Source organism: Oreochromis aureus, linkage group 18, assembly GCF_013358895.1.
Source record: "Oreochromis aureus strain Israel breed Guangdong linkage group 18, ZZ_aureus, whole genome shotgun sequence".
Lineage (NCBI taxonomy): Eukaryota > Metazoa > Chordata > Actinopteri > Cichliformes > Cichlidae > Oreochromis > Oreochromis aureus.
Window position 1 is genome coordinate 30,358,863 of NC_052959.1, and position 27,943 is coordinate 30,386,805.

General features: G+C 39.4%; 2 protein-coding genes across 4 annotated transcripts in view; one reads left to right on the forward strand and one right to left on the reverse strand.

Annotated features, from left to right (window-relative positions):
• LOC116327400 (solute carrier organic anion transporter family member 5A1-like) overlaps positions 1-6,685 on the forward strand; it is a 49,711-nt gene extending 43,026 nt beyond the window's left edge. For both annotated transcript variants that reach the window (XM_031748987.2, XM_039602673.1), the window contains exon 10: positions 416-6,685. In XM_031748987.2, the coding sequence (XP_031604847.2) occupies positions 416-942 (527 nt within the window). In that variant the 3' untranslated portion in view covers positions 943-6,685. The remainder of the gene's footprint in view (positions 1-415) is intronic.
• Positions 6,686-8,062: 1,377 nt separating this feature from the next.
• stard3nl (STARD3 N-terminal like) lies at positions 8,063-27,794 on the reverse strand. 2 transcript variants are annotated; one of them, XM_039602718.1, is made up of 10 exons: positions 27,633-27,794; positions 21,171-21,252; positions 18,781-19,145; positions 11,739-11,816; positions 11,524-11,601; positions 11,136-11,189; positions 10,435-10,552; positions 9,966-10,061; positions 9,029-9,096; positions 8,063-8,946 (listed from the first exon to the last, which is right to left on the reverse strand). In XM_039602718.1, the coding sequence occupies exons 3-9, from the start codon at positions 18,997-18,999 to the stop codon at positions 9,032-9,034; spliced, it is 708 nt and encodes a 235-aa protein (XP_039458652.1). In that variant the 5' UTR covers positions 19,000-19,145; positions 21,171-21,252; positions 27,633-27,794; the 3' UTR covers positions 8,063-8,946; positions 9,029-9,031. The 2 variants fall into 2 exon arrangements, with proteins under 2 accessions (XP_039458652.1, XP_031604859.1); XM_031748999.2 differs by lacking the exon at positions 21,171-21,252.
• Between the last annotated feature and the right edge of the window lie 149 nt (positions 27,795-27,943).

The following is a 27,943-nucleotide window of genomic DNA, read 5'->3' on the forward strand; positions in this document are numbered from 1 at the left end:
GAGGAGTCAAAGGAGGTGAATTATATTCTTTGCATGTTCAGGGAGCTGCTGTCAGTGTAAATTATTTAGAGGACAGTTAGAAACTCTGGCTGAGGCGTTTGGGGGTTAATCGGCTGGTGAGGATTATGAAATTTATGAAATCCAGGATGGCAGGTTCTCATCTTGTGCTGCAGTTTCTCACAGCAGCTCCTGCAGCTTTATTGGAGTAAATTCAAAGAGTCTCACCTCAATGAGAAAGCTGAGAGCTCACTTCTCTTCTGTTTTTGTTTTTTTTCCCTCCCTTGACCTCTTCTTTCCCTGTTTTCTCTTCCATGTCATCGTTTTTTTTCTTTCTTTCTACTCTGTCCGTCTTCTTTTCTTTCCACTCTCTCGTTCTTTCCCGCCTGATTTCTTCTTCTTCTCTTTTTTTACTCAGCCTACATCCCGACTCCCATTTATTTCGGGGCCGTCATCGACACCACCTGCATGTTGTGGCAGCAGGACTGCGGCGTCCACGGCTCCTGCTGGGAGTACGACGTCACCTCTCTGCGCTTTGTGTACTTCGGCCTCGCCGCTAGCCTCAAGTTCCTTGGCTTCCTCTTCATCTTCCTCACCTGGTACTCCATTAAGTACAAAGAGGAGCGGGTGGAGCGCTGGCTCAAGCGCCACCTGTCGCCCGTCGACACCGTGGGCAGCCTCGTCTGCCACCCTGGCGGCCACAAGGGCCACGCCCGCACCCGTTCCTGTCCCGTAAACATCCCTCGAACCGACCCCAACGCTCTGCCTGCTAATGCACCGCCGCGCGCCGGCACCCTGAACCGTGGCGTTAGCACCCAGAGCTGCCCCGGCCAGGAGCTGAAAGCAATAACTCCTCCTCCGGCAGCCGCGGCTGCACCTTCACCCGCAGCGGCGCCCAACCCCGCACCTGCCCGATCACTGGAACACGTCTCAGTCCGAGTCTGAGCTCCAGATCCGGGCCGGGCGACGAGGCAGGTCTCTTCCACTGACTTCTCGTTTCTTCTGAAATCCAGTCAGCTGGGTTTTTAGCCGCTGTCAGGAGCACCAGTCATAACACGTATGTCCTGCTCGCATCTCAAATCTCTGATTGGCTGGTGAAACACTGGCAAACTACGTGGACCGAAAACCTTCAGGTAGACCTCCTGCTTTGTCCAGACCAGGCGGAAATCCCTGCTCGGTTCATGCTAATGGAAGTTTAGTTTCCTTTGAGATGGAAGACAGTTCATCGCTCATAAGCCCCCACCTCCACCCCTCCACCCTCACCTCGGCAATGTGTGCCTTCTGTCACCACGGTCCTCACATTAATAGTACGAAACACACTGGAAGCCCCTCACACACACACACAGACTGGTCACCTTGAAGGAGTCGCCTGAACAGATACCTCAGCTTCGCTAAACTCCCCCTTCAGCTTCACCGTCGCCTCACGTCTGCGTGCTTCATCCTCATTTGTGATTTTCTTTTGAGCCATTTTTGTTCTTGTATCAGCACTTTCACTGGAAAAAAAAGAAAAATCTTTGGAAATGTGATACACAACCGTTAAAGAACTGGAAACCGATGGCATGGTGCTATGTGAAAAACAGCGTCCTTTTTTTTGGTCTTTTTTAAAAAGAAAAAACCCAACAGGTCACTGGGCTAAGCAGCTTGGCATGCACAGAATGCATTCCTCTTCGATGCAAGGCCTTTCGTTGCTCCCCTGACACAATGACACGCAGTATTACTGCTGGAAGTCGGATTGTTTTGGCTTTTTCCAGCTCCATACAATGCATCCATACATCCGGGCCTCTGACTGGCACCCTGTGATAAGCAGCTTAACCTGGGGAGACAAAAAAAAAAAAAAAAAGAGGATCAACAGTTTCCTCCTGACCACATTCCCGGCGAGCCAGCGACGGATCCTCCTAATAAATGACTGGAAGAACGAGGAAAGAAACAGACTGCATTTCAGGCTCAGTGACTTCCGTCCACTTTACTAACAGCAACACTAACATTTGTACTCAACATGTAGGATGGCGAGTAGTCAACCATTACGTAGAGGTCATAGTGTAGTCATCTGTTCCCTTTGTCTGCTCCAGAAATGAAAGCGGCGTCTGCAGATGGAAACTGTATGAATGCCCCTTGTTGGTTTAATATGAAACAGTAGTCCTGGTGTATTATGGGTAATGACCTTCTCGGCTGCCAGAATGTGATGTGTGTTGCGTTTGATAGGTGTATGTCGCAGCGAAGTGAGGAAAAAATTAAGAAAATAAGGCATCAGTTTGCAGAATGGTTCAGTAGTTTACTGAGAAAGTAGAGAAAAGTAGAGAAACTGATTCCTGATGGAGTGCAGCTAATGATCGTTTTTTTTAATCTAAAAAAAAAAAGTCAAACAATGTGAATCAACAGTTTTTCTGAGCTCAAATTTTTTTGTTCGATCCCAAAACCCAAAGATGTTTTTAGCAATATGAAAAACTGAAACGCTTAACCTATCAAATGTGCAAGCCAATTAGGCTGATTTCCAGCTCCACTGTTTTACTCTTGGACTCAACTAGAGTAGCTTTGCATGATTCACAGTTTAAAATAGTCCTCCTTTAACTCATACAGGGCCTTTGTGCAGCCCCTCAATTCATCCAATGTCCCAAACAAGCTCTTTTAATATTTTACACCAGTGGTTCTTAAACCTTTCCAGGCGTGATCCTGTTTGCACCTGTCACTAAACCATTTTTTATCAACTACTAACAACAAACATAGGAACTTGATCTAGAGTCAATGCAAGAACATTAAAAAAAATCAGAGTTACCACTGCTTTAAACCCACTTTCTTCTGGTTGGCTGCCCCTCACAAACAGTAGGTTTGAGCAGCAGGGGGGTGGGGCTTTGGTCTCAAACCCAGAGTGTTGTTGCCTAGAGATGACAATAGTAGGGACTTCCCTGCTCACTGACTTAATATTCACCATTAAAAGAGCAGACATTTGACGGCCAGTAAGGAAAACAGCTCAACTTTAAAAGATGTGAAGCACCAGTTTGGACCTCAGACGTTGTTTTTTCTTTTGGCAGTTTGGTGTGACAGATTTAGTCGCTAAAGGTCAGAATAAATTTTGCTCCATTTATTATGACATTTAAAAAATGTAATATTAAACTCAAAAGGAGAGTGTTCACTGAGCTCTTACACAAAGAAGAAGCAGTCTCGTTTTTCGGTATCAGACTTTGTTCTGCAGCCACAGGCGTCGCCCCCTGGTGGTCATTAGAGAGAAAGCAGGCGTAAAGTTAGAGTTGTGAATCGTGTTCTGTGAAGGAGAAGTTGCACAACTGCTACTAAATGCATCGAAAGCAAGCAGTCACGTGACACTTATTGTCGAAAAGTTTTCCACAATAAGTCTCAACAAAAATAAATAAAAATGATTGAAGCTTACCAATCTGAAGAAGAAACAACACAATAACATCTTTGGGAAAAAAAATTTTAAACCTTTTTTTTTCTTGTTTGTTTTTGTTTTGATTTTAAAGGTAACAATTAAGCCATATTTAAAGCTTGTTTAAAAATTAGTTAGTGGTTAAAGTAGTTAAATTTTTGATGTAGCAGCCCAGTGGAAGCAAATAAACATTTGCTTCCAAATAAACGTTTTTAATTCTACTTTACACTAAACGAACTCTGGAACTGAACTGATACTTAATACTGATGAAAGCTCAAAAAGTAACAAGTTTAATTCCTAAAATGTTTTAATAGTTTTGCAATAAATAAATAAATGAATAGTATTAGTAAAAGTAAATTAATAACATTTGTCAGATTACAGTCAGGAGCGCACTGTGATGGGACAAACTTCTTTTGTGATCCCCAAAAATAATTTTGCTCCAGGTTTTTTTGGGGGGATTTTTTTAAATCCAGAAATTACATTTACAACTCTAAAAGAAATAGAAACATTCTTGAACCTGTACCATCATGTAAGCCATGTTTGTATTTTGTATATTAACAGTCTGATGAGGATTTGCTTCCACTGTGGCTGCAGGCCAAAGCTTTTCTCCTCAGTCTAGAAAATTAGGTTTTGGGCATTTCTGAGCTGTAAGGACAGAAATATAAATTTAGATCAGTGTTAGAGCTTCTTTCCTTTTGGCTCAGTGTTTACAGCTCGTTACACATCCTTTTTTGTTTTTCCCTCTGAAAACTCAAACTGTGTTTGGATGTCGAGGTGTGATGCCCGTGGAGGTTCGGTGTTACATGTGCTCTTACTGTACACACACACAGAGTCCTGAGCAGTTTCATCGATCGCTGTCCTGTGAGGACACCTGCTGGGCAGATGTGTACCAGCACGTAGGACACGGGAAGCCATCCGACACGCACATCATGTCTCAAACCAACCGAAGAGAAAGAGGATCGATACTTATCGATACTTATTACATGCGACAGAGAAAAAGAACCAAAACAGTATTTTTGTGTGTAGACAGCACGGTTGGTGCCTCATTTTGTCCCCGTGTTTTTACTTTTGAGACCTCAGATAAAAGCAGCTCTGAAACAAACAGTTTCTTATGCTATTATTTATCCTGCATCCTATCGTTTGAACATTTGATATTTAATGCTGAGCATTTAAACTGAGCAAACTTTAAAATGAGATGCCTGACCATTACTCCTGAACCCCAGAAAGTTTACGCTCATTTAAAGCCACCTGTTTCATTTGCTGCATGGTTTGAACTCCAGCAGGTGAAGGACAATTTAAAATGTTTTCTGGCGGTTTACCTCTTTCACCAAACTAAAAAAAATTGATAAAAGCAGCTATTTAAGCAGTAAGACTTCGGACAGATGAGAACAGGTCGACTTGGGCTGTATTTCACATTTATCAAAGAATTTAAAATTGCTAAAAGAATTAAAAATATATTTTGGGGGCAAAATAGTTAAACTCAAAGCTGTGAGCAAGTCTAGGCATACCTGTAAAACTATAAAAAAAGAACAGTTACTCATAAGTTTACGTTATATGTGCATTATTGACACAGTATTGTCACTTCATTGTAATCATCAATACGCGGTTATCATGAAACTCATAACAGCCAAGAAACAATCGATTGGTCGACCCAGAGACTGCTGGCCTACAGCTGCAGGGCGCTGAGGTCTCCAACACAGAGAATACACAATTAATTTATATGAACTTGTTTTTATTTACAGCTACTGCATTATTATTATTATTATTTTATTTTTTACACCTGCTTCTTATTTTGTTCCCCTCAGAGAGTCGCGGTGCATCTTGTGCAGCAACAGGATAAAAAATAAAAATTCAAACTTGGAGTCATAAAAATGAGGAAAGTTTTTGAAAATGTCTTAAAAAAAAAAAAAAAAAAAAAAAAAAAAAAAAAAAAAAAATTATAAAATATTTCAAGATGAGGCGCATGCTGGAGCTGATGACTGACTGTTGAGCTTAAAGGGTTCAGTGATTTTAAAAAAGATTCTTGTTTTAATTAAAGTGAGTATTATTATCTAACAGGTTAGAGCTCATGTCTGATGCAATAACATGTTTTTTTTTAATGTTAGAGTGACTTTTGAGGTGATAAATTTAAGGACAGGTGGACAATAATCACACACAAGAAACGTCTGAGGGACAAAAAAAATCGTACCACTTCTCAGTAAATGTAAGGAAAACGTCTCGCACGGTTTCAGTAGAGACAGTAGAGTAGAATCAAATTTCAACACATCATTCCATTTTCATGTACAGCGAGAACAACTAATTCAAATCTCACCCGTGTCCGTCTGTGTCGTGTTAGAGATGCTCGTCCATCCGTTTAACATTTAAGAACCAGAACATCTGCTGTTTCAGTTTGTCTTACACCTATTTTGCAGCGCTGCGGTTCAGCTGCAGGTGGCGCTGTTTCACGTCTCAAACGACACTGGGAGGATGAACTGCTGACACCAGTATTTCTTGATGGCTGGCTTTTTTTTCCCTTTTTGATACCACATAAAAAGAAATCGGGAAGTTTTTGTTTAACAGGGGGAAAAGGTGCGTTTATTGGGGACTATTTTTCATGGCGGATTGGTCCACCTTTGTTAGGGGCAGCGCAGTGATGCATGTGGGAGTGGGTCTGTGTTCGTGGTAATAAAGGAACATGTCAGTAATTTTTGGACAGCGGTGCAGTGCTGTTAGGAGGAAGTTTGTGGATTTCTGGGTGTCGTACAAGTTTAATAAACCTCGTAATGAGGCACACAGGAAGCCTCCTAATCAGACACCTGATGCACTGATAGAAATACTGTAATTTTTATAATGAAGCTGAAAGCTTTTTAAGGGGTTCAAAGGTCCAGAAATTCTCACTTCTCATTTTAGCCGCACATAACCACAAAAACAAAGTGTTAGAACCACAAATGTTTACCAGCCCTGCAGATGGTGTCAGTATTTCGTCCTCTGGCTTCAGGATTTTACCACATCGAGTTGTTTACCTCTGTGTGCCGCTTCATATGTGGCATCATTTCCAGACTGTGACTACAGACAAAGACTGAATCTTTACGAGCTCCTTCAGGCAGATGTAGGTTTTACCTTCTCCTTATTTTATTTTTTTTTAAAGAAAAAAAACACAATCAGTATTGTATTTATTTCCAAACAGTGTTTTTGAATGATTGAACGATCGCACTGATGAGAGGCAACATGTAGATTTGTGGATGCACTGTTTACAGATGCCTTGGTTACTTGACTTCTGTCAATAAAAATGTGAAGAAAAAAATTAATAAAAGAGAATTACAGAAACTGCTGCTTTGTGTTTCTTCTTCTGTCTGCAGTCGTTTATCTGCCGCGTTCCCTCGTGCTGGTTTAACTTAACAGGAATAGTTATGAATTTAAACCACAGAAGAATTCAAAACAACCCATTGAGCACATGTTGTTCAATACATTTCTTATATATTAGATTTCTCATAATATGTGGTTTATGTGAAAATTTAATTCAGGTTTTCCATGAGATTAAAGTCAGAATTCTGACTTTAATCTCAGAATTCTGACTTTTTTCTCAGAATTCTGGAAAAGAAAAAAAAAACATGTGCCCACTTTTTTTTTTTCCCCCAGTGGCCCTAATCCTCTTCCGTACCAAAGCCTTAGAAACATCTGCAGACTAATAGATGCCAATAACTTTGTTTATAACTTTTGTTTCTCATCTGTTTTCTTGAGCGTCTTTACATCGTGGCATGATGTTGGTTTTTCAGAGCTTTTAGGCTGCTTCGATTTGACAGACAGGTTCTATATGAGTGATTTCTTGATTCAGCATGAATGGCACTAATCACGTCTGGTTGAACTTCCAAAATATCTGTGGTTAATTACAGTTAATGATTTAAGATGGGGCAATTGGTTTGTCTCTTAATAAAAGAAATCATCATTTGTAAAACACATTTTTGTTTACTTGGGTTATTTTTGCCTAATATTAAAATTAGTTTGATCTTATTTAATGAATAAAAAATAAATTAAATAAGAAAAGTTGTGCTGTATTTTATGGATGCAGCATGCTAACAATGCTTGCTTAGCAAAAAAAAAAAAAAAAAAAAACTAACTAAAATTTAAATTTTCATAAATGTTCCCTCTGACATTTGGCCTCCATATAACAGTAATAATTTAAAAGCCTAAAACTAACTGAAACTACTAAAAACTAAACTGAAAGAAGAAAATTCACTCTGGAGACTAACTGACACTAAACTGACCTTAAAAAGTCAAAATGGAATGAAAAATAAAAACTAACTAGAAAATACAAAACTATTTAATCTAGTAAAAGGTCACCGCCATCTTTTATCTACAGTCCATGTATTCAGTAGCATTTCTTCTTTAAAAATAAGGGTTAATCTTTATTTAATTCAAGCCTTTTTTTAATTAAATAAATGTAATTAATGTATTTCACATAATTAAACTAAAAGTCCCTCTTTCAGAGTCCGTTCACCTTAATTAAGAGTAGTAATTAGATTTAAGAAAAAATAGAGATCAAATCGTTTTTTTAAGGGAATTTTCGTTTTAATAAAAAGCTGACGTTACCTGAAACAAACTGATATTTTCACTTATTTATTCATAAGGTAATTCATGTCTAAGTTCTCATTCTGTTGAACTCTTTGAGGTGACGTTTGACATAAACAATTGAACAAAACCACATAACCTTTAACATTTTAATGATTCTGTTATACAGACAGGCTTTTCTTTAAAAAAGAAAAAAAAAGAAAAAACATCCACTGAGCTTGCAAAGCATGCATGAAGATATGTACATTTCCATTAGAACGTTTCCCCGCCCGTCACAGCAGCTTTCGAGAGCAGCGTCCCTTCTGTTCAGTGCACTAAACCCAAATCTCCAAGAGTAAATGCTGCAGGTTTATGGCTCGTTTTCTTTTAACACACAATCCTTCACTCTCGTTTGAAAACAAACAGTATTATTCACATCTCTATATGTTACCTTAATATTCTTTCATGCACATTTTTAAGACATTGAAGTAATCATAAACATCTCTAAGTTTGACTTTCTCTTTCTGCTACAGTCTGGTCTGTAGGCTCAATACTGGCTGAACAATCCTTTCTGTGGCATCCATGAGCTTATTTTCCTTTGCAGTGACTTAACCGAAGCATAAGAAAATGATCACAGAATTATGAGTAAACATTATGCTGTTTTTTTTAATTTAAAGTGTATAATTTTTTTTAAAAAGTTTTAAAATGAATGTAATGCTTTGAATTATGGATGGATACTGATAAGGACGTAATGATTTATTTCTGATAATTCTCTCGTAAGGTCTCGAGTTCCTTAAAGGTGGAGAAACAAAACTCATACAGTAACCAGAGTTCATGACACTGAAATTTTTAAGTGGCACTTTCCTGGTCCCGGTGTACGTGCAGAAGGCTGATATCAGAACGTGAGCTGCATTTGTAGATATGAACTCCTTTGGAACAAATACAAACTAAAATGGCTGAAGGTGTAAGGCAGAAGTTTTCCCCTCAGTAGCACAACGCAGGAGGACCGAAAAATCCCTCCATGTTCAGGATCGGAGATCCTGAGGAGAAAAAAAACAGCACATCAGACTAATAATGTGGATACGAATCCTGACTGAAGTGTCTGTCATTACATTTTCTTACCTGTTAAGTCACTTGTGTAATGAGCCCTTTTTCAGGTTCGTGTTTATCATCCAGCTCCTCGTCAGAGTCTGAATACGAAAGGGAAATCGGTCAGCGTTTTTATAGAAACACAACAGAAAATTTAGGTTGATAAAAGAACGGTGGAGCCATGATTTTAACTGCCAACCTTCAGTTAACAAGACGACCCCTCTGAACCCGGGCGGCTCAGGTATTCATGCCAACTAAATGTATTATCCTTAAAGACATTGATGGCATCTACAACTGCTTAATAGCAGATGATGCCCTTCGCTCTTATTTTGAAAATTCAGCCACTGACAACCAGCTGGTCCTGACAATTCCTGTCTTGTCAGGTTTCATCATTTTAAAATTTTCTTGTTTATTGACCTGTGTGAAACATCTGAGGGGCGCTTATCTTAATCTGTGTGCAGGACGCTGCAGGTTCAAAGCAGCTGCAGGAGTCTAGTGTGAGAATAAACCTTCCTTTTTAATTCTTCACATTTTTAGAAATGGGAATTATTTTTGTATTTTGTGTTATCGACTGCAGCTCTGCTTCTGCTCTGGAGAGTGTCTGTGTCTGCAAAGGATGGGCCCACCGAAGGCTCACTGCAGAGGCAGCTGAGTAATTGAATTATTTTACTAAGCAAATAAGACGTCTGCAGATGAAAAAGCTCCTTTCACTGTGCAGTGAAACAAATACTGAAGGAGCTACGCCACTCATTTCTGGGTGTGAAGTGCAAAGCTGGAAATCTAAAAACTGTAATAATAATAATAATAACAATAAAATGAAGTGTATATCTTCATATTTTGTGTCTTTACGCTCATTTAAATGGGAATGAAGAGTCAGAATCATCAGACTGAGCAGACTGAAGGAGCGACAGCTGAAGCGAGTGTGTCGGGTGTGTTTGGGTTTGTCTGATGTCAGTGGGAGGAAACAGACCTGCCAAAGACTCTGGCGGAGAGTAGAACTGCCCATCAGATAAAGGACCTGGACCCAGGAGAGGAGCCCTACTTGTATCTATGATGGACTGATGTCCTAAAACACAGAAGGATGAAGGAAGCAGGAATAACTGCATCAGAAGGAGATCGACGAGGTCATGTTATTTTTTAATAAAAAAAATAACATAACAGTGGTGAAATAACTTTCATTTATCAGGTGAGTAAACACATTTGCAGATTTTGTTAATAGCATATAATTATTAATAATTACAGGTAAACTACCTGTGAAATAGCAACAGATAGTACTTGTTTTTTCACATTCTTTTGGTAACTTAAAGTAATACTGGAAGGTTTTAAAAGAGGAACCTGTAAGGTAAATGATCTGTTGACAGAGATCACAGCAGTGACAGCAGCAGTACTGCAACAGTAATGAAGGTGCCTTTTTTAATATTAGCTCAACTGAGACTCACTGTTTTCGTCTTCGATCTCCTGAGGCAGGACCTTGAAGTCAAGCAGCCACGTTTCTATCCAGGCCAGAACGAAGGAGATGATGGGCAGCAGGTACCCAAAGGCCCCCTGACTCAGCAGCTACACAAGAAACACACACACACATCCCAATATGAATACGTAATTCTACACAGAAGCATACAAAATCTGACAATTTCAAATTTAGAAGTGGCAAAAACAAATATGTATTATTGTGAAGCAGCAGCAGATTACAGGTTTTTAGAAAGGAGATAGTTTGCTTCACTTCCTTAAATCCTCATACATGTATGCATCGCCATCGGGGAATATGGAGCAAAGACTGCAGAGGAAAATTAACTCCAGCAACAAACTGTCCTCTAAGAGGTTTTTATGTGTGGACATTGACACCAATACTAAAATAAATAAATAAAGATATTATTGGAAGTAAAAAACTAAAGTCAGTGCAACATTTTTGTTACAAATAATAAAAATAAGAAGGAAAATAATCAGATCAAAGCTTTAAGTACCACCCTGTTTTCTGAGGTGCTCTTAAGGTGTGTGTGTGTGTACCCAGGAGTGCAGACAGAGGATGAGACTGAGGTGCAGACATACTGACCTCAGTGCAGAAACACACATCTTTGATCAAATTCATGTAAAATTTATATTAAAAAATGTATTAGTTAAGAATTGTAAAGCTTTTTCTTACCTTCGATAAAATGACTTTAACAATCAGGAAAGCACAGCTGACTAAAGTGGTGATCTGCACAAAGACAGAAAACATCAGAAATGTTCATGCTGTTATTTTTGCTAATATTTTAACTGAACCCCTTTTACCTGAAAATATCCTCATGTTAATGGTCTTTAACTCTCTAAATATACTGAATATAATGAAGTGAAATGGAAAAATCACATAATCACCCTGTAACAAACACTGATGCCCCCTGATAACACATTTAATGCACAGAAACAAGAATTAGTGCATCCTCTTGCCGGACGCTTCACTGTGCGCCCAACAATTTGAGCTCTTGCTGGGTGGCGCCCTCTGCTGGCACCATTAAAGAAACACTGTTGTGGTGAACAGCTTTAAAACCTACCGCAATGGCCCACCAGTGACGAAGCTTGCAGACGGCGTAGGCCAGGATGAGGACCGCAAACCTGAAAACTGCCAGCAGCTGAGGGAGGGGAGGAAGGTGAAGGTGGCGCAGAAGGAGGAGGGCAACAAAAAGGAAGGAAAAAAAATAGTGAAAAAACCCCCACATGAAATAAATGATATAAAGTTGATCATTTAAAGCAAAAGAAAGAACCTTACAAAGATGTCGAAGAAGGAGGCGTGGTAGTCGTAGTGCAGGACTTCTTGTTCCAGCTGATTCTGAATGCCGCCGTTCACCTGACAAACACAAACAGCTCATCATGTTAAAGTTAACCCTGACACAACTGAGGCTAAAATGACCTGAGCGAGGCAGTTTTTGTTAATAGAGGAATATTTTTTGTGAGTTTATGCCATCTAAAATAACAATCATAAGTTTTAATACAAGGCGGCACGGTGGTTAGCACTGTTGCCGCACAGCAAGAAGGTCCTGAGTTCAATTCCACCATCAGGCCGGGGTCTTTCTGTGTGGAGTTTGCATGTTCTCCCCGTGTTTGCGTGGGTTCCCTCCGGGTACTCCGGCTTCCTCCCACCGTCCAAAGACACAGTTTGTGGGGATAGGTTAATTGGATAATCTAAATTGCCACTAGGTGTGAGCGTGAATGGTTGTCTGTCTCTGTGTGTTGGCCCTGCGACAGACTGGCGGCCTGTCCAGGGTGTACCCCGCCTCTTGCCCTATGACAGCTGGGATAGGCTCCAGCGACCCTGAAAAGGATAAGCGGAAGCGAATGGATGGAAGTTTTAATACAACAAAAAAAACATGAGAAGTTGTAGGATTTAAATAATCATCTGGGGTTATCTGGGGCTGTGCGATGACCAAAATCTCATATCCCAATATAAGACACCTCTCCTCCTGATAACGATATATATGACAAGAATATATGCTTTTTATGTAAATTCTGGGAATCTCGGGCAACCCGACTTGTGTGAAGTGTTTTCATCTGGGTGTCGTGTACCTGGAGCTGAGTGTTTTGACCGATGCATGAAACTATATGTAACGGCCACCATTTTCTTTGTATCTATTACACGGCGTGCTGCAGGGAAAAGCCTGTTCTAACGTTTGAGTCTAAGGTTTATTTTGAGCACCTGACGGCTCTTTTTTGCTTCTCATCTGTAAACTCTCTCAACAACCTTTCACATGATTCTTGCGTAGGTGGTAGAAGAGGTTTGTCATGTTTGAGTCTGTGGTGGGGACCGTTTTGCGGCATAATTTGCATAGTAGAGTTTTCTGGTCCGTGTCAGACTTTTCATAACCAAACCATGTCCATGCTACAGGAGTAGGCCCTCATTTGGGAATAAGATCCTCGTTTTGTTTTGACTAGTCCTGTTTGGAGCTACCTGGTTCTGCCTCATATTCACTGGCCATGCTGGTATTCTCTGTGCCCCGATGGAAAAATATTGCAGTAAACGGCTTACACCACAAAACAAACAATAGCGTATAATTTGAAACGACAGTTTGTTTCATTTCGTGATTTCGTCATATCGCACAGCCCTATCTGGGGTCATAAAGGACCTCGCTCGGTGACTTCCTCTTGATTTTATGCCTTTAACTGAGACCTGGCTCGACAACATCAGCAGTTCATCAGTTCTCTTGAGCCAACAGGAAATCTGAGGGTTTTGGTGCTATATTTAAAGTCTCACTTCAATAAAACAGCACTCATATCTGCATGTATTAAAAAAAGGACATGAAAAATGCAGCGGCAGACAGTTTGCAGACCTCAGCTTCACCTTTGCTTTTGATGACCTCAACAGATTTTTACTTTCTGGTATTTTTTACAGCTCCTCTTCCAAAAATGAAACGCAACCACATCATTTTCAGACACTGAAACAATCCTAGTCTCATTTACAGCTTTCACCTTTTTAGACTATTTGCAGATCTCCTTTGATGCTTTTTTTTTTTTTTTTTTTCTTTTTAAATAATGAGCTCTCCCTCGCTCAATATCACATTCTGCACAATGAGTCACCGCAGGATGCATGAAGTTAACCACAGGATGCAGAGGTTAAGCTTACAGATCTGCAGCACTCACATCATTTCCTAAGCACAGCAGCTGAAAATCTTCCACCCCCACCGGCAATGGATGGAAATCACCCGAGAGGCAGAGGAGGAGGACGAGATAGATCAAGAAGAGTAACTTATAGGAAGTATAAATAAAGGAAATGTTATTCTTGTTTGAGAAATATCTGAAAGAAAGACACAAAGAGTCTCACACTTGAAGTTTATCATTTCATGTATAAAACCAGCAGAGCTGCTCAAATTTCACCTAAAACTCGTGTTCTTGGTTTTGTTCTTCCTCATCTTCCTCTCAGATAGTTTCCATCCATTGTTGGTACACTCTGACCTGAATTTGCTAACAATATGTATTAACTGGAAAACTACTGTGCTGCAGTTGTGTCTGTGAATCTTTGCCGTGAACTGATGTTTCTGTGCATCACACTGCAAGTATGGTATTGTGTGGTTTTAATGTGTTTGTGAGGTTATGTAAATACAGTTTGAGTAAGGTGGTTTAGCAACTGTGAGAAGCTACAACTCAGACGAAGTCGTGAGTATTAAGATTAAATTGACAATTACATTCACAGTTAAAGCTAAAAGCTGTCAGTGTTGGCTTGTACAGACCTAACAGTGAATAATGTGCTATCACCTAAATAACAAAATTCAAAACTGAGCTCAATCAAATGTGAAAGATTACCACAGAAATGCTGTGTGGGTGGTTAAAATGAACTTCCTTTTGTTTCAAATGTCTCTGAAATCGATCTCTCTCACATGGTTCCAGATTAGCTCGGTGTGGCTAAGGTTAGCATGTACATGTCTGAGCATGGTTTTGCATCTCTCGGGTCAAATGGTTATAAGGTGCTTTACTCTGACAGTCTACTCATACAGCTGCTTTTTTTCTAGATCAAAGTGCTGAAGAACTGTGATCTGTCAGTCCCCGTTACATCTTAGACTCAACGCCTAAAAACCTTTGTATGTTGATAAATATGAATAATTCACTTTACCGACTAGCAAGAGTACAGCTGGTTGCACACAAAGCTGGGATCAAGATTTCCCTTCAGAACCATAACTTCTTATACTGGTCTTTGTCACTGTGTGTTGGAGCAATAATAAATGCTCTAATTAATATTTAGATTTATATGAGATGATAATGTATATTTTTATTATCATCCTAAACAGATGTTTGAAAAACTAGGTACATTAAATGAGACTGAAGGATTTCAGCTTTTTATGTTAGAGGGCTGTGAACTCGACTCCCCTCTGTGATAAACACAGAAGCAAACTAAATGAAGTGCAGGAACTTGGACTGAAAATACAGAGTACAGGTCTTGCTCACTAGTTTACTCAGTTTCGTGATCAGCTGCAGTGGCATCATCGGCATGAGTGGAATGAATTGTTAGACAGAAAGTGCCACACTGTTGAAGTCAGTGGCTAAACTCAGCTCTGGAATTTAGCTCTCCAACAACAACACGATCTGCAACATATTCAGAAAGTCTGCATCTAAAGATTCTTTCTAGAACTTCTTTTACGGCGCTTGTACACCATCAGAGGGAAGATTAATCAGAGGCCAGAGATTAATAATAACTAATGATTAAATGCAGAATGGTATATAAACACCAAAAAATTCCAAATGCAGTGCTCTTATTTTGAAGGCTGATTTTTTTAAATCAACAAACTGCCAGCAAAAATACAACATCGACATCCTGAGTTGTCTTTGGTTGGCTGGCAGCTCCAACTTAAATCCAGCGTACATACTAATGCATGCCTCATATTTGGGATGAAACAATCAGGATAGAAAAATAAGTGATTACCTAAATAATCCTGTAGTAACCGGGATTATTTTGGAGTTCTGTGATTTAACGACATTACCGCTTCATCGACATTAGGCGGTCAAGCAGTCTCAGATGTGGTTTGTATAAAATAAGTTAGTAATGTAATTTTGAGCATGCTAATAATAGTATTAACATGGAGCTATTCTTCTTATTTTCTGCTACATAGAGAGATGTTTTTGTTGTTTCTGACCATTTCTGATTTATATAAAACCTCCTGCAACATGATCATAGCAAAAGCATAGCATGCAGCAAAAGATTTTAAATCGCACCCATTAGTAATGCTGACAGACCTATACTTAGCCTATACTTAGCAGGGTGTGTCACATTCATCACAGTGTCCAAATATGTTTTCGAGGCAGAAATTGCAAAAAAATGTATCTTTTCATAGCAAAGGTATTAAAGGCAGTAAAGGTATGAACCCTGTCTGAATGTTTGGGTTTTCTCTCCAATACTGTTGGGTCTTTAAATCATAATTATAAAGCACCTTGAGGCCACTTTACTAACCATATATAAAAAAAAACTGAACTGAATTAACACTCAGCACTACTCCTCCAATTAGTCCCATAACAGCTAGTCAAAACAGAGTAACGTAATAGCCAAAGTGTTCAGCTGAGAGGAAGGAAGGAAACTTCTTTAAAAAAAAAAAAAAGTCATCAAATTGTTGAGTAAAAACTGCTCAGGATTAAAGTCATGGATGATGAAACGTTCTCCATTTTGAAAGTGAGCAGGTTTGCAGTGCGTTTGCAGGGTGCTCTTCTAGATGCAGTTACACAAAAGAGAACAAGTCCGTCTCTTGTGGACAGTTATTTTAGTGCCCGAGGTCAAATGGAGCATTCTGGGAACAAATCACTTCCTCAATCAGCTGCATGACCTCGATCCGCTCGTCCAGCATGCAGGCTGTCCTGCTTCTGCTCGACCTTGACACAATTCACTCCAACTGTAAAAGTCGTTTCTCGGTGCACAACTGCAGGCATTTTACAGTTCCAGAGCAATAAAACACAGTAACCTATCATGACTGAGGATGACTGACAATTATGTAACGGCTTCCTCACAATTAATGGTTAACAGACCTGTTGTTTAACAAGTCAAATAAAATAAAATCATAAAACATGTAAACAGGCAAACTGAGCAGGAACCGTATTAAAATATGTGCACGACGTAAAAAAGTTTTTTCTGTAGTTCAGAAACTCTGTTTGTTTGTGGTATCTAAATGCACCCTTACAGGAATACGTTTGATAATTCTGCTGACTTTATCCATCTGTTATCAGGATGGCATTTTAGTAACAGTTTTTACTAAATGTTCCTTCTTGCTTTTTTCAAACATGGCATTTACAGAAAAAGCAACAACGCTGAGTAATATCATCAAAAAGGAGAGAGACAAGAGTCCACTCGGCTTAATGATTGCTGTCATCTAAGAGGATAAACATGCTCAGAATAAATTAAAACTTTCAGTCAAATACTGTAAACAGTTCAGAGTCCTGGAGGAAACAAACACTGTTTCAACATGCTGGACACTTCAATACTGCAGCACAAGCCTGTAAATTCTCCATTAGTTTAAATCAGCAGAACCTGAGATCACGGTTCAAAGCAGAAAAAACAAAGATTGGCACCCTGCACATACTGCAGCATTTCAGTAACTAAAAACCAGAAAAGTTCCTGCAAGAGCTCCTCCTAAACTGCCACCATGATAAAAGAATAGAAACAAACAGACACATGTTTTTGTTTTTATCTGGATGGGTTAACAACACTGCCGTTTGGGATGTTACAGACAAGAAATTCTTTCCTTCCCAAACAAAGCATGGATGTAATTTGATGAAGTTAGTTAGCTTTCTAACACTCATCCACGTGTTAGTGGTGGGGCAGTGCTGAGAAAGCACAAATATTTTGGTTTGGTTAAAATATCCTGTAGCATTAATCTTATTGCATATTTTTTATAGTCCAATTAAATAACTATGGAGGAGGACAGTCTGGTGCAATCTGGCCACTGCGTTGTATAACAGCGCACAGATCTAATCAGGTATATCAATGGGTATACTTTTTTAATCCATCTTAAAGAATGCTGCCATCTGCGACTGATTTACTTATGGACAATCCTGTGGCTCTTATTTTGAAAGTATACCGGCTCTCTGGTTATGATGCTATTCTGGGAGTTTTGTAGTTGCTTCTCCAGAGAGTCTCTTACCCAGCAGTCTGACTCCACCTAATTTCGACTGAAGCCCACAACAGAGTCCTCCTTCTGCACCATGTCGAGAACTGGCTTCTGTACCACTATATGAAGCTCACCAAGAGCAGAACGAGGACAGCTGTCGCAAACTGATGTGTAAGACGGTGGATTTGGAGTTCAACCACTGGATGAGAGACTCACTGAAAAGGCAGCTGGTTTTATTACTCAATGATTTGTTGTTACAAAGATAAAAGTTGTGAACAGGAAGAAGTAATGGTATTACTTCTCCCTTGTCTATAGAAGTCACCACAGCAGGTAGATGCCTTTCCTGAACCAAACCCAATGAGATAAGCGTCTCCTTCTGGGATCTTTCACCTGGTAGGCGAACCACTGTAAACCACGATACCAACTGAACCACTTGATAGTTTAGTTAAGAAAAGCTCTGTACAGATAAGGTACGTGCATTCTTCACCAGCTTTAAACCTTTGTTCACATGTAATGCCATATTCCACACTTTGCTATCAGTTGTGTACAAATCAGTGGCTACTCATGAGTTCCTCTGAATGTACTTTCATACAACTGAGCTCAACAAACAATAACTGTCAGTCAGCGGAGGAAACTCATTTTTCCTCCAAAGTGATTTAGTGCATCAGAAATCTACGGTGTGTTTATTTTTGTTATTCAGTTCAGTTGTGCGTTAAGCTGACTGCTGTTAATCGTACCGATCAGGCACAAAAGTAAAAGCAGATGGGAATGATACTGTCAATCCACAAGCTGAAAGAAACAACTCTAAATGTAAAGAACAATAAATGTTTTTCCACAAAAAAGCAAAACCAAAGGCTCTGAGCCTGGCCGTTTAACTGCTTCACCTACTTTGGAGTTTTTTTAAAAACTTCAATACTAGCGTTTTATGTTTCCTGACTTTGTTTAACTTTACTTTTAAATAACCCTTTAATGTCTGGGAAATCATAAAATCATCTTCAGTTTTCGTTTTTTCTTGAGCAAAATGCGTGGAAGACAGCAGATATATCCAATAAATTTCTCCCGAGTAGGCTGACTCAGTCAAAAAGGCTCACCGTCTGGTGATATAGCTTAATCTCGTGTGGTTTTACACTGCTGTAAAAACTTTATTACTACACATATCTAATAAAAAAAAAAAAAAAAACACAAAAAACCCCCACAAAACTGCTGTCACACCCACTACAAACACAGACTTACATTGAGTTCTATGATCCAGAGCATTGTGATGAACAAGAGGTCAAAGGTGACAAAGAGGCAGAAGGTCCTCCTCACATCCGAGATGCATTTCTTCTCTCCAATGTCGTACGCCTCCAATCTCACGGAAACGGCCGGGGAGTTGACAGACCCCATGCCTGTTCTGACAGGGATCTGCGAGTAGCTACCGCTGCTGCTGCCTCCGCCGCGTCGGCCTTCCATCGCTGGCCACCCCACCTGGGCAGGGCTGGCCCCACCTACTGGTCAATTTTAGGAAAGAGTCAGAGGTGGAAGACCATTGGAGCTGGAAGTGAGGCTGGTGTTGGTGATGTGGAGTCACTGTGTGGAGGTTAAAAGCATCACTGCATCTGTAGAAAAGAAGATGAAGAAGGTAAAGAAATAGCAATCTCCTCTCAGGCAGTAAACCTCAGCGATTTTCTAAAGCATCTAAGTCTTTGTAGACATAATAAAAATTCTGACAATCTTCTGGGGGTTTTTTTTGAACAACATAGTACAGCAGAATAAGCTCCATCAGGCTGTGGATTTACATTGTTGAGTTAGATTTTATAACGATTTGTTTGTGATACAAAGCTTTTAGATATCTTTGGACTTTGCAGTGCTAAGAGTGTTTAATGTTTCTGGTTTTCATACTGACCCAACACTTGGAGAGCAGAGCTAAAAAACAAAAAAACAAAAAACAAAAAACAAAAAACAAAAAACAAAAAGAACAAGCACAACACAAAAAAACCCCAAAATCTAATTCAAACCACAAGTCATGCACAAAACCAACCATCTAGATGCTCTCTGTATGGTTGCCACTTGAACTTCTCACCGTATCTCAAAGACTGAACCCTTCAGGAGAAACTCATTTCTGCTGCTTGCGTCTGTGATTTCTTCACTACTCAACGTTTCTGAGATCTGGAATACAGATCGACTAGTAAATCAAAACGTTCACCTTCTGGCTCAGTTCTCCCTTTACCACCACAGTCTAGTGCAACACCTGAGGTGCCGGATCTCATCCCAGCCTGTTCACATCCAGCAGTAAACTCTCTACTACATGGTGATTGTTCTGATGAAGCCAACAGAAACACAATGTCTGAAAAAAAGTGTTGTATTACATCTTTTTCTTCATGTAAACGAACGAAACTTCTCTCAAATCCATCAGTCTTTTCACTTACTCTTGAGTTAATTAATCAATGTTTGCATTTCTTACCATTTCCTGCATGAAGAGATTACAACAGCTGCAACCCATTATTTTACAGTACTGAAGTGAGCAGCTTCAAATTGCTCTTTTACTTATGACTGAGCTTAAATTGGATTTTTCTACTAAAAAAAACCCCTCACTGTCACATGACCCAGAAAAAGATTTCCGTTATCATCTAGCTTCAATGACTTTTGGACCTCATACCATTAAACAATGTTTACACTGTCTTTGTTTTAAGGAACTGAAACCAGTTGTGCTTTTGCTTTAACTGTCAGCAGCTCTGATACACAGAAAAAAAAAGGCAGGATGGAAACGTGATTTGTATAGTCTGGTCCCAGCAGGTTTTCTCTGGTGATGTGGTTTCACAGTCTTGTGACTTTCATGTTTTACATGAATTAGTCTCTTTGGTTCACAAAATGCATCTATTTTAGGGCTTTAGTCAGGTTTAACTGACTGTGAATTACATGAAAAATAAATCTGTTAAAAGAACCATTCAGTCACTTTGTAACGGGACGTATCTTCAGCACAATCGTATGTACTGTGCACCTGAAACTAATATGGTTCACCATTTGGAGCTTTCTTCTCACATGCCAGAGAGCTATTACAGTTACACCGCAGATGGTGTCTAAAATGATTTAACCCTTAACTTCCTAGCAGTTGTATCATTACATTATTTCAGCATTTGCAGTTATTCTAACTGTTTCATGAATCCTTAACATACTTTTCATTTACTTGTTTAACTTTACGAAAGGCCAGTCAAAAAACAGAAAGTATACGGGACATTTACTGTCATTCAAACCTGAACTTTACCCAGTATTTTCCACATAAACCAGCTGGCACCAACATTAAAACCACTTACATTTGCCACAGTGCAATGGATCCTGGTTTTTATGTGGATATTGTTTTCACACAGACTGCCCTACTTAAACATTATTACAGCCAAATTACACCTCCCATATGGCAATGGCACTCCTTGACAGCTGCAGCCTCCCTTGGAAGCCTAATGCGTCTCATCTGAGCTTAAAAACTACTCGGGAACAACTCAAGGAACAACAACAACAAAAAAGATAAATCCACATATATATTATTGTCTGAGTTGCAAGAGCCAGCAGCCAAAGCAATTTTAAATTAAATTTTATTTATACAGCAGATATGCCCACACCTCCCTCTCCCCAGCCACCTACTCTACCTCTTCCAAAGTGAAGGTGTGGTATCAGGGTGCTCAGCCCCGCCATAAGATGTAATGTCTCCAGCACATCCTGGGTCTGGGTCTTACAAAACAAAGAAACAGATTAGAGTTGGGGACCTGTCACTGTTCTAAATGTCTTTGAGTTGTTACAATTTCCACTGCTTCAAATCTATTAACTAACAAGTTTTCATTTAAATATGTGTATGAGCCTCCAACATATTTGGTTTTTACAAGTGTGAGAGTGTGGAGGATATTTTCTAGGCATACTTTGAGCCAATTAGTACCAACTTAGCATTGTTTAACCACCATAGCCCAGCTAATGCTGACCATGTCTATCACTTTATAACCACAGTGTATCCATCTTTTGATGGCTGCTTCCAGCTCAAATCATCTCAAACTGGTTTCTTGAAAATGAAGATGAGTTCACTGTACTGCAATAGAGCATCTTTGGGATGAGGTGGAACGGCAGATTCAAATCAACAATTAATGAACATGACTTCATGACGCAGTTCTGTCAGCAACAGAGTTCATACCTGCTATAAACAAGGTGTACCTAACAAAGTGGCCAGTAATTGCATATATGCTGTTATGATGGATGTTTATAATAAATATTAACTGAGAGACAAAAGATAGACCAAAGCTACTCTAGGGTAATAACAAAACAAGGGAAATTAGCAAACTACAGCTAACTGTTTTGGATTCAAAACAATTATTTTCAGCCTTTTATAAGTATTAAAATTTAGTTCTGGATTTATTTTGGCAGCTTGAACTAGTTTAAGAAGATGCTGCCTATCCTGACATTTACATGAAAAGTCAAAACTACTATTTAAGCACAATGACGACAGACTCTAGGCAGACAATCCTGTAAAACATGGACATATGAAGCGTCTCTGATGGTTCAACACAGTAAGAAGAAGAGATGGAAATGATGTATAACTAGTTGAATACTGGAATCAGTGTTTTAAGCCGTGACGTAATAAACTAGTGCTGGGAAAAAGAAAAAGAAAGAAGACAAATGTTTCCCTTTTGTGTTTTCCCAATTATGTGTCTGATATTTAAAAAAAACAAAAGAAAAAAAAAACTACCTATCATGTACAAACTCTTTAGAAGGAATTAACCTGAAACCAATTGTTCAGCTGGGGAAGTTTCGTATGCGGTATGAAGTTTAAAAAAACAACATTCACCTGAGAGAGGCCCCCAGGAGCTCACGTCTGACTGGTTTCAGAGAGCAGAAACTGGAATGTACGGTGAGCAAACTGTGTTAAAATGCAGTGACTGATAAAAGACGGATGAGCACCATCACCATCACAATTAGTTGATCAATAATATAACAAAAAGCTGTCTTACAGACTGTGTATTATAATACAAATACAAACCACACATGGATTATTGCATGGTCCTGAAGCCAGCAGCGCCCTTGGCCATGAGACTTGTTTTAAATGTTTGCTGTATTATTGTTTTTAAATCATTGGAGTATACAGATTTTAAAAGTGTTTTATGATTACAATAGTTTGTAAAGTAGCAGAAGTATTCACACATCACAGTGACGAGGGTTAAAGGTCAATTATCAACCTTCTGTGGAGGAAATAAGGTGCTTGTTGTGCATTACGTTCAACATTTTCCTGATGTACCTTCACACAGCTAATACCGCTTGAGCATTCCTGTCTGTGCCTAATGTAAAGTCATAGTTATGTAGTTTCTCTTTTCAAGTTTCTATTGATGAAAAATCACACTTTAACCTTTGACTTTCATAAATTATGTGAGACTTTACATCATGTTAAGTCTGTTTGGTAAATTATGAAGGAGTATCCAGAACAATCTGACCGGCTACCTTTGATAACGCAGAAACAGAAATCTTGAGGTGTGGCATCAGGGTGCTCAGCCCACAGATGTTGAACTTCACATACATCATCTGGCTCCATTTTGGACTGCAATGGCCTTAAAAACCCTACAAATATCTTTGCTACTTGAGTGCAGCCTTTTTTCTAATGGAATTACAATATCGGCATCTGGTCTCTGATTTCTCATCAATTGTGTGGGCGTCTTTTAGAGGACATTTCATCGGACTAAAGGCAAATATGGTGATGCCTTTATCTGCAGAAATATGTGGCCTGTAGCCAGTGGGTGGGGCACCACATGCTCGCTCTCACCGTTAGATTGGATGGAAAAGACTGCAGCAGGACAAGCGAATACAGGGCTCGCAAAATCGCTAGCCCAACGTCCCGGGGCTAGCGAATTTTCCAGTCGGGCTACCAAAATCTATCTCAGCCCTGCCCATCGGGCTGTCATAGGAAGGAAAAATATGTGTCAATGCTTTTGCATTCTTTCGCAAATGTAGCTGGGTAATTATGTCATTGGCATCGATGAGCCACTGTCAATATGTGAAATCGAGTTTGAATTTGTGCTTCCTTTTTTTGGCTTTCACTTTCACTTTGCGATCGCGCAAACTGTGTATAGAGAGCGGCAGTATTGATGGTCACAGATTAATTGTGCACCAATTCCTCTGACATCGTCTTATCACTCATTAGCTTACTATTCAAACGTGACAAGTGAAATCTCCCACAGCAAGCTTAAACATGTGAGAGGTTGATTGGGCAAAGACTCGCTGACCGTTATGTGAGTGCGTGTGTAAAAGCAGCAGGATATATATTTTAGTTCTGCTGAGCCAAATAAGACAGGTCAGGGTGAAGAAGTGACAGCCAAAGAAAAGCCTACCACAAAACGGAAAAGTTATGACAAATCAGACTATGAGGCAAAAAGAAAGCTCAGCTTTATGGTTTCATGGACAAAAGAATTTCTGTGGCTGGAATATGACGAGCTAAATAACATGATGTTCTGCCAGGTGTGTCGTGAGTTTCCCTCGATATCTGAGTCGACAAGCGCCTTTGTTACTGGGACCAGTCATTTTAAGAAAGACCCCATCAGAACCCATGAGAAATGCAAGAAATGCATTATTGCCCAGTCTGCATCATCTTTCCCAGAACAAACACCAATTGCAAAAAACATACTAAAAATAAACTAAGCACAAGAAGAAGTCCTGAAAAATCTGTTTAGAACAGCATACTATGTTGCAAAGAGTGAACTACCATTGGCAAAATTTAGCAGTCTTTGCAAACTTCAAAAAGCAAACGTCCTCGATCTTGGTTCCACTTACCTCTTACCCGGGACTTAAGCGGAAATTTCAGATTCAGGATCTGACACAGACTGATTCACACAGTTCTTGCAAGGTCATAGAAATTTCTGTTCAATTAGAACCAAGTATTTGAGTTGATGATTGTAATTTTTATACAATTGTTGTGACTGATGTTTTGTTTTCTTTACAATATTATACTTTAATGTATATTACTGTAAAGGAAACAAAACATCCATCAAAAAAATTGTTCTCATGTTTTTTTTCGGGCTACTTAAATTTATTTTGGGCTACCAAAAACTGAAGAGTGCCTGCCCGAAGGGCTACCAGGGATTTTGAAATTTTGCGAGCCCTGGAATATTAATGACGTTTCTGAGTGTTTTGATTCCATCAAGAACAAAAACAAATCTTAGCTGGCCACCACTCACTGGGTTTTAGTGGATTAGTATATTTCACAGAAATATTAGAGAAACAGTTTCTTTGGTACAATAATCCAGCTGTGCAAAAATCAGGGAGTCAGGAAGAAGCAGCTCATTAAATTCTGTGCTTGTTTAAGACCGAAGCACATATTATATTATCATAATACCAGAGCTGGACTGGATGACTCATTCAAATATTGTATGCAAGTGAAGCTGCTTGTGCTGCCACCTAAACCAATCAAAACGTGGCCTCAAATGTTAAAGTAACCTTATGAGCAGAAACTGATATAAGAGACTATCAGTTATGGAGACAAAGATAAAGGCCAAAAAAAAAATGTATTTAAATTAAATAAGCCAACTGATATGAAGGAACCTTACATTTAGGTAATACAAATCATCAGGATGAATAATAAAAAAACAAGCAAAAACAAATAATAAAACAAACCTCAGCTAACATGGAAGCTACACTGCAAAGGGGTCTGTTTAATGAATAAAATCTGAAGAACAAACCATAATCAAAGGCAGTGGTACTACACTGCATTATGTCCAGCAGGTAAAAAATAATCTGTTGGCTAGTCTACATCATATCAATAATGGTTTCCTTAAGGTTTTAAAATGCACTGCAGCTGCATTTTAAAACATATCTACAAGCACTCTAAACTTAGCAGTGCACATATGTTTCATGTTTACACTCAGCAGAGAGACACATCGTTGATTAGATCATCCTCGTATTTCCTCAGATAAAAACAACACTTCCTTGCAGCCTGTTGAAAGAAATTATACTACTGTGGTTCCCTGATGAACTTTTGACCGGTTTCTGTTCTCAGATTATCAAATCACCATCAGCATCATCCCCATCATCTCTGGAGCAGGTTAGCTAAACTCAAGTGCCCAGTGTTCTGATTTGTGGGGTCACAGGGACTTGTCCACTTGTAATGCCAAAGAAACACACAGGTATAAGATAAGATAAGATAAGATAAGACTTTATTAATCCCTCGGGTGGGTTCCTTTGGGAAATTCGGTACAGAGGTACTATGAAGGTGGCTCACTTCTTACTGGAGTATATCACCATAGTGACTTAAATTGTAAAGCAAACCTGCTTCAGAGCAGGTTATGTTTGAGATTACGGATCAACAAGTATGAAATCACCACTTAGCTACCAATCAGTTCTCTGGAAAACTGCTTTACAACAAGTACCTGAAAGATCCCTTTGGACTGCTGTGCCATGGATAGTGGGAGGATCTTTCCATTGATGAGCATCAGTAGTCTAATCAATGTAGATTCTTAAATTCAACTTCATTCTTTGACTTTTCCCATTTGACTGCAGAACAATTTCACAACATTTTATATTCCTCTATAAGCATTAATCTCTTTTTCTTCTTTTGTCTGCAACGCTTGTCCCTAACATGTCCTCAGCATGTCCTCCTCCATGAAAGCATTTAATCTTATCTGAGCACTTCCTCTTGGTCTCCTGTCTCCCTGCTCATCATTCGACATGCTTTTCCCAGTATATCCACTGCCATTTTTGTATTTATGCTTTACTGTCTCCCAGACTGGTAAACGTCGACAGAGCTCAGCAAAAGAAAAACATCTCTCACATATACACATGAATTTTAATGAATATTTGTTATAATCCATCAGTCTCCCGTGTCTCAGTGATAAACCTGTGATACTGAGAATTCTGTTAGCTTGCACAGTTGACATTTTTGCTGGATTTCCTCATTGCATTCAAGTGGATTTGAACTTTATTGATACAAGTGTTTAACCTTTTCATGTTTTTTAAAATCACAGTTTTATCTTTCTTTGTAAAGTCAGCGGTTCTGCTGCTCTGTGTGTGATTGGTCAGATGCTGCTAACGCCATCCCTTTCATGTAAACAGGCTAGTAGCTACAATGGGAAACCATGGGTTACCTTATAGAGTTGATAACTAGCGTCATGTAATCACTTAGCCTGATTGACAATGTTGGGATAAGTTAATCAAGATAACAGAAAGATATCTTGAGTATGATGAACAATGAATTTAACTCCTAAATATGACTTATAATACATATTTAGAATGTGATGACGTCAAAGGCTTTGTACTTTGATGTGTGGTGATTGGAAGTGTCTGTGTGGTGCAGCCTGGACTGTCTAGAGACAGACTAGACCAGCTGCACCACACAGACACTTCAACCCTCATCTGAGAACAAAAAAATACAAGAACAACATAAAAAAAAGAAAAGAAAACAAACCTTAGAAACATGCAGGGTTACAGGAGAAGCCAGCCGTGCAGAGGTGAGTCTGTGCGAGTCTGAATTTAACTCCTATATATGACTTCCTACCAAAGAATGATGATGGGAGAATTTCGATTTATTTATTAACAGGTTTATTACGCATTAGTTTTATGGGTCTGTTCCACTTAAGGTCAGATTAGTGTCTATGAACCAAAATGAGTTTCACACGAATGATCTAAACTCATGTCATGCTCTCAAGGCCTGATTTTACTTTAGTAGTTAAAATGGGTGTAAAAGGAGCTCTGTTCCGTGTTAATGGTCCTTCACAGCCACGAATCCATTATCAGCCCAGATGCTGCTGCTACTTTGACCGTGGATGGGGAGTCACCTGCGCCTGTTTGGCAACTTAAAATTCCCGATCAGAGACCGAAAGCGCACCGCAAACACCTGCCTGAAGAGGCGGAAATGAGACCAACAAAGCCCACAACAACACGGCGCCGGGGTCCGTAGCACAAATATGTCATTCAGTCAGAAAATAACGAAAAGAACGAGGTGAAATTAAACGCAACAAACAGTCACGGTACATCTGCACGATGCCATAGCAAACCCGAGCGGTTCCTTTGAAAGCTAGCTAGCCATTTTGTTAGCTTAAATTCGTTTACTAAAACACGGTTTTTAAAGTCGACCTCCAGCTACTTACCTCTAAAACTTGCTGTTTCGGGTGTTTTTTTTAATATGCTGTCATCCAGAGGACTTCAGCAGGGAGATATCAACCCCAGTAGAGCGGACAGCTCATCTGTTTCCTCCTTGTCTGCTCGGACAGGACGGAGGTAGCTGCATTAAAACGAACTCCCGCGAAGGACTCTGGGAGATGTAGTATGAAGCTGGAACAACAGCTGAGCGCGGACAGAGTGTTCCCCCTGGCGGCTGTAACTGCATAACTACACACAAAGGGCTTTCCATATCAAAATAATTACAGTTTTCTTGGTTATTATCAGTGTTGGTCAAGTT

What these genes read in the sequence shown, in the direction of transcription:
- stard3nl (XM_031748999.2), bottom strand. Translation starts at nt 18,999, where the DNA reads ATGGAAGGCCGACGCGGCGGAGGCAGCAGCAGCGGTAGCTACTCGCAG. An exon ending in CCTCCTTCTTCGACATCTTT is followed by an intron (nt 11,602 to 11,738) that starts GTAAGGTTCTTT and finishes CCCCTCCCTCAG; the next exon opens with CTGCTGGCAGTTTTCAGGTT. An exon ending in TCCGCCAGAGTCTTTGGCAG is followed by an intron (nt 9,097 to 9,965) that starts GTCTGTTTCCTC and finishes TTTCGTATTCAG; the next exon opens with ACTCTGACGAGGAGCTGGAT.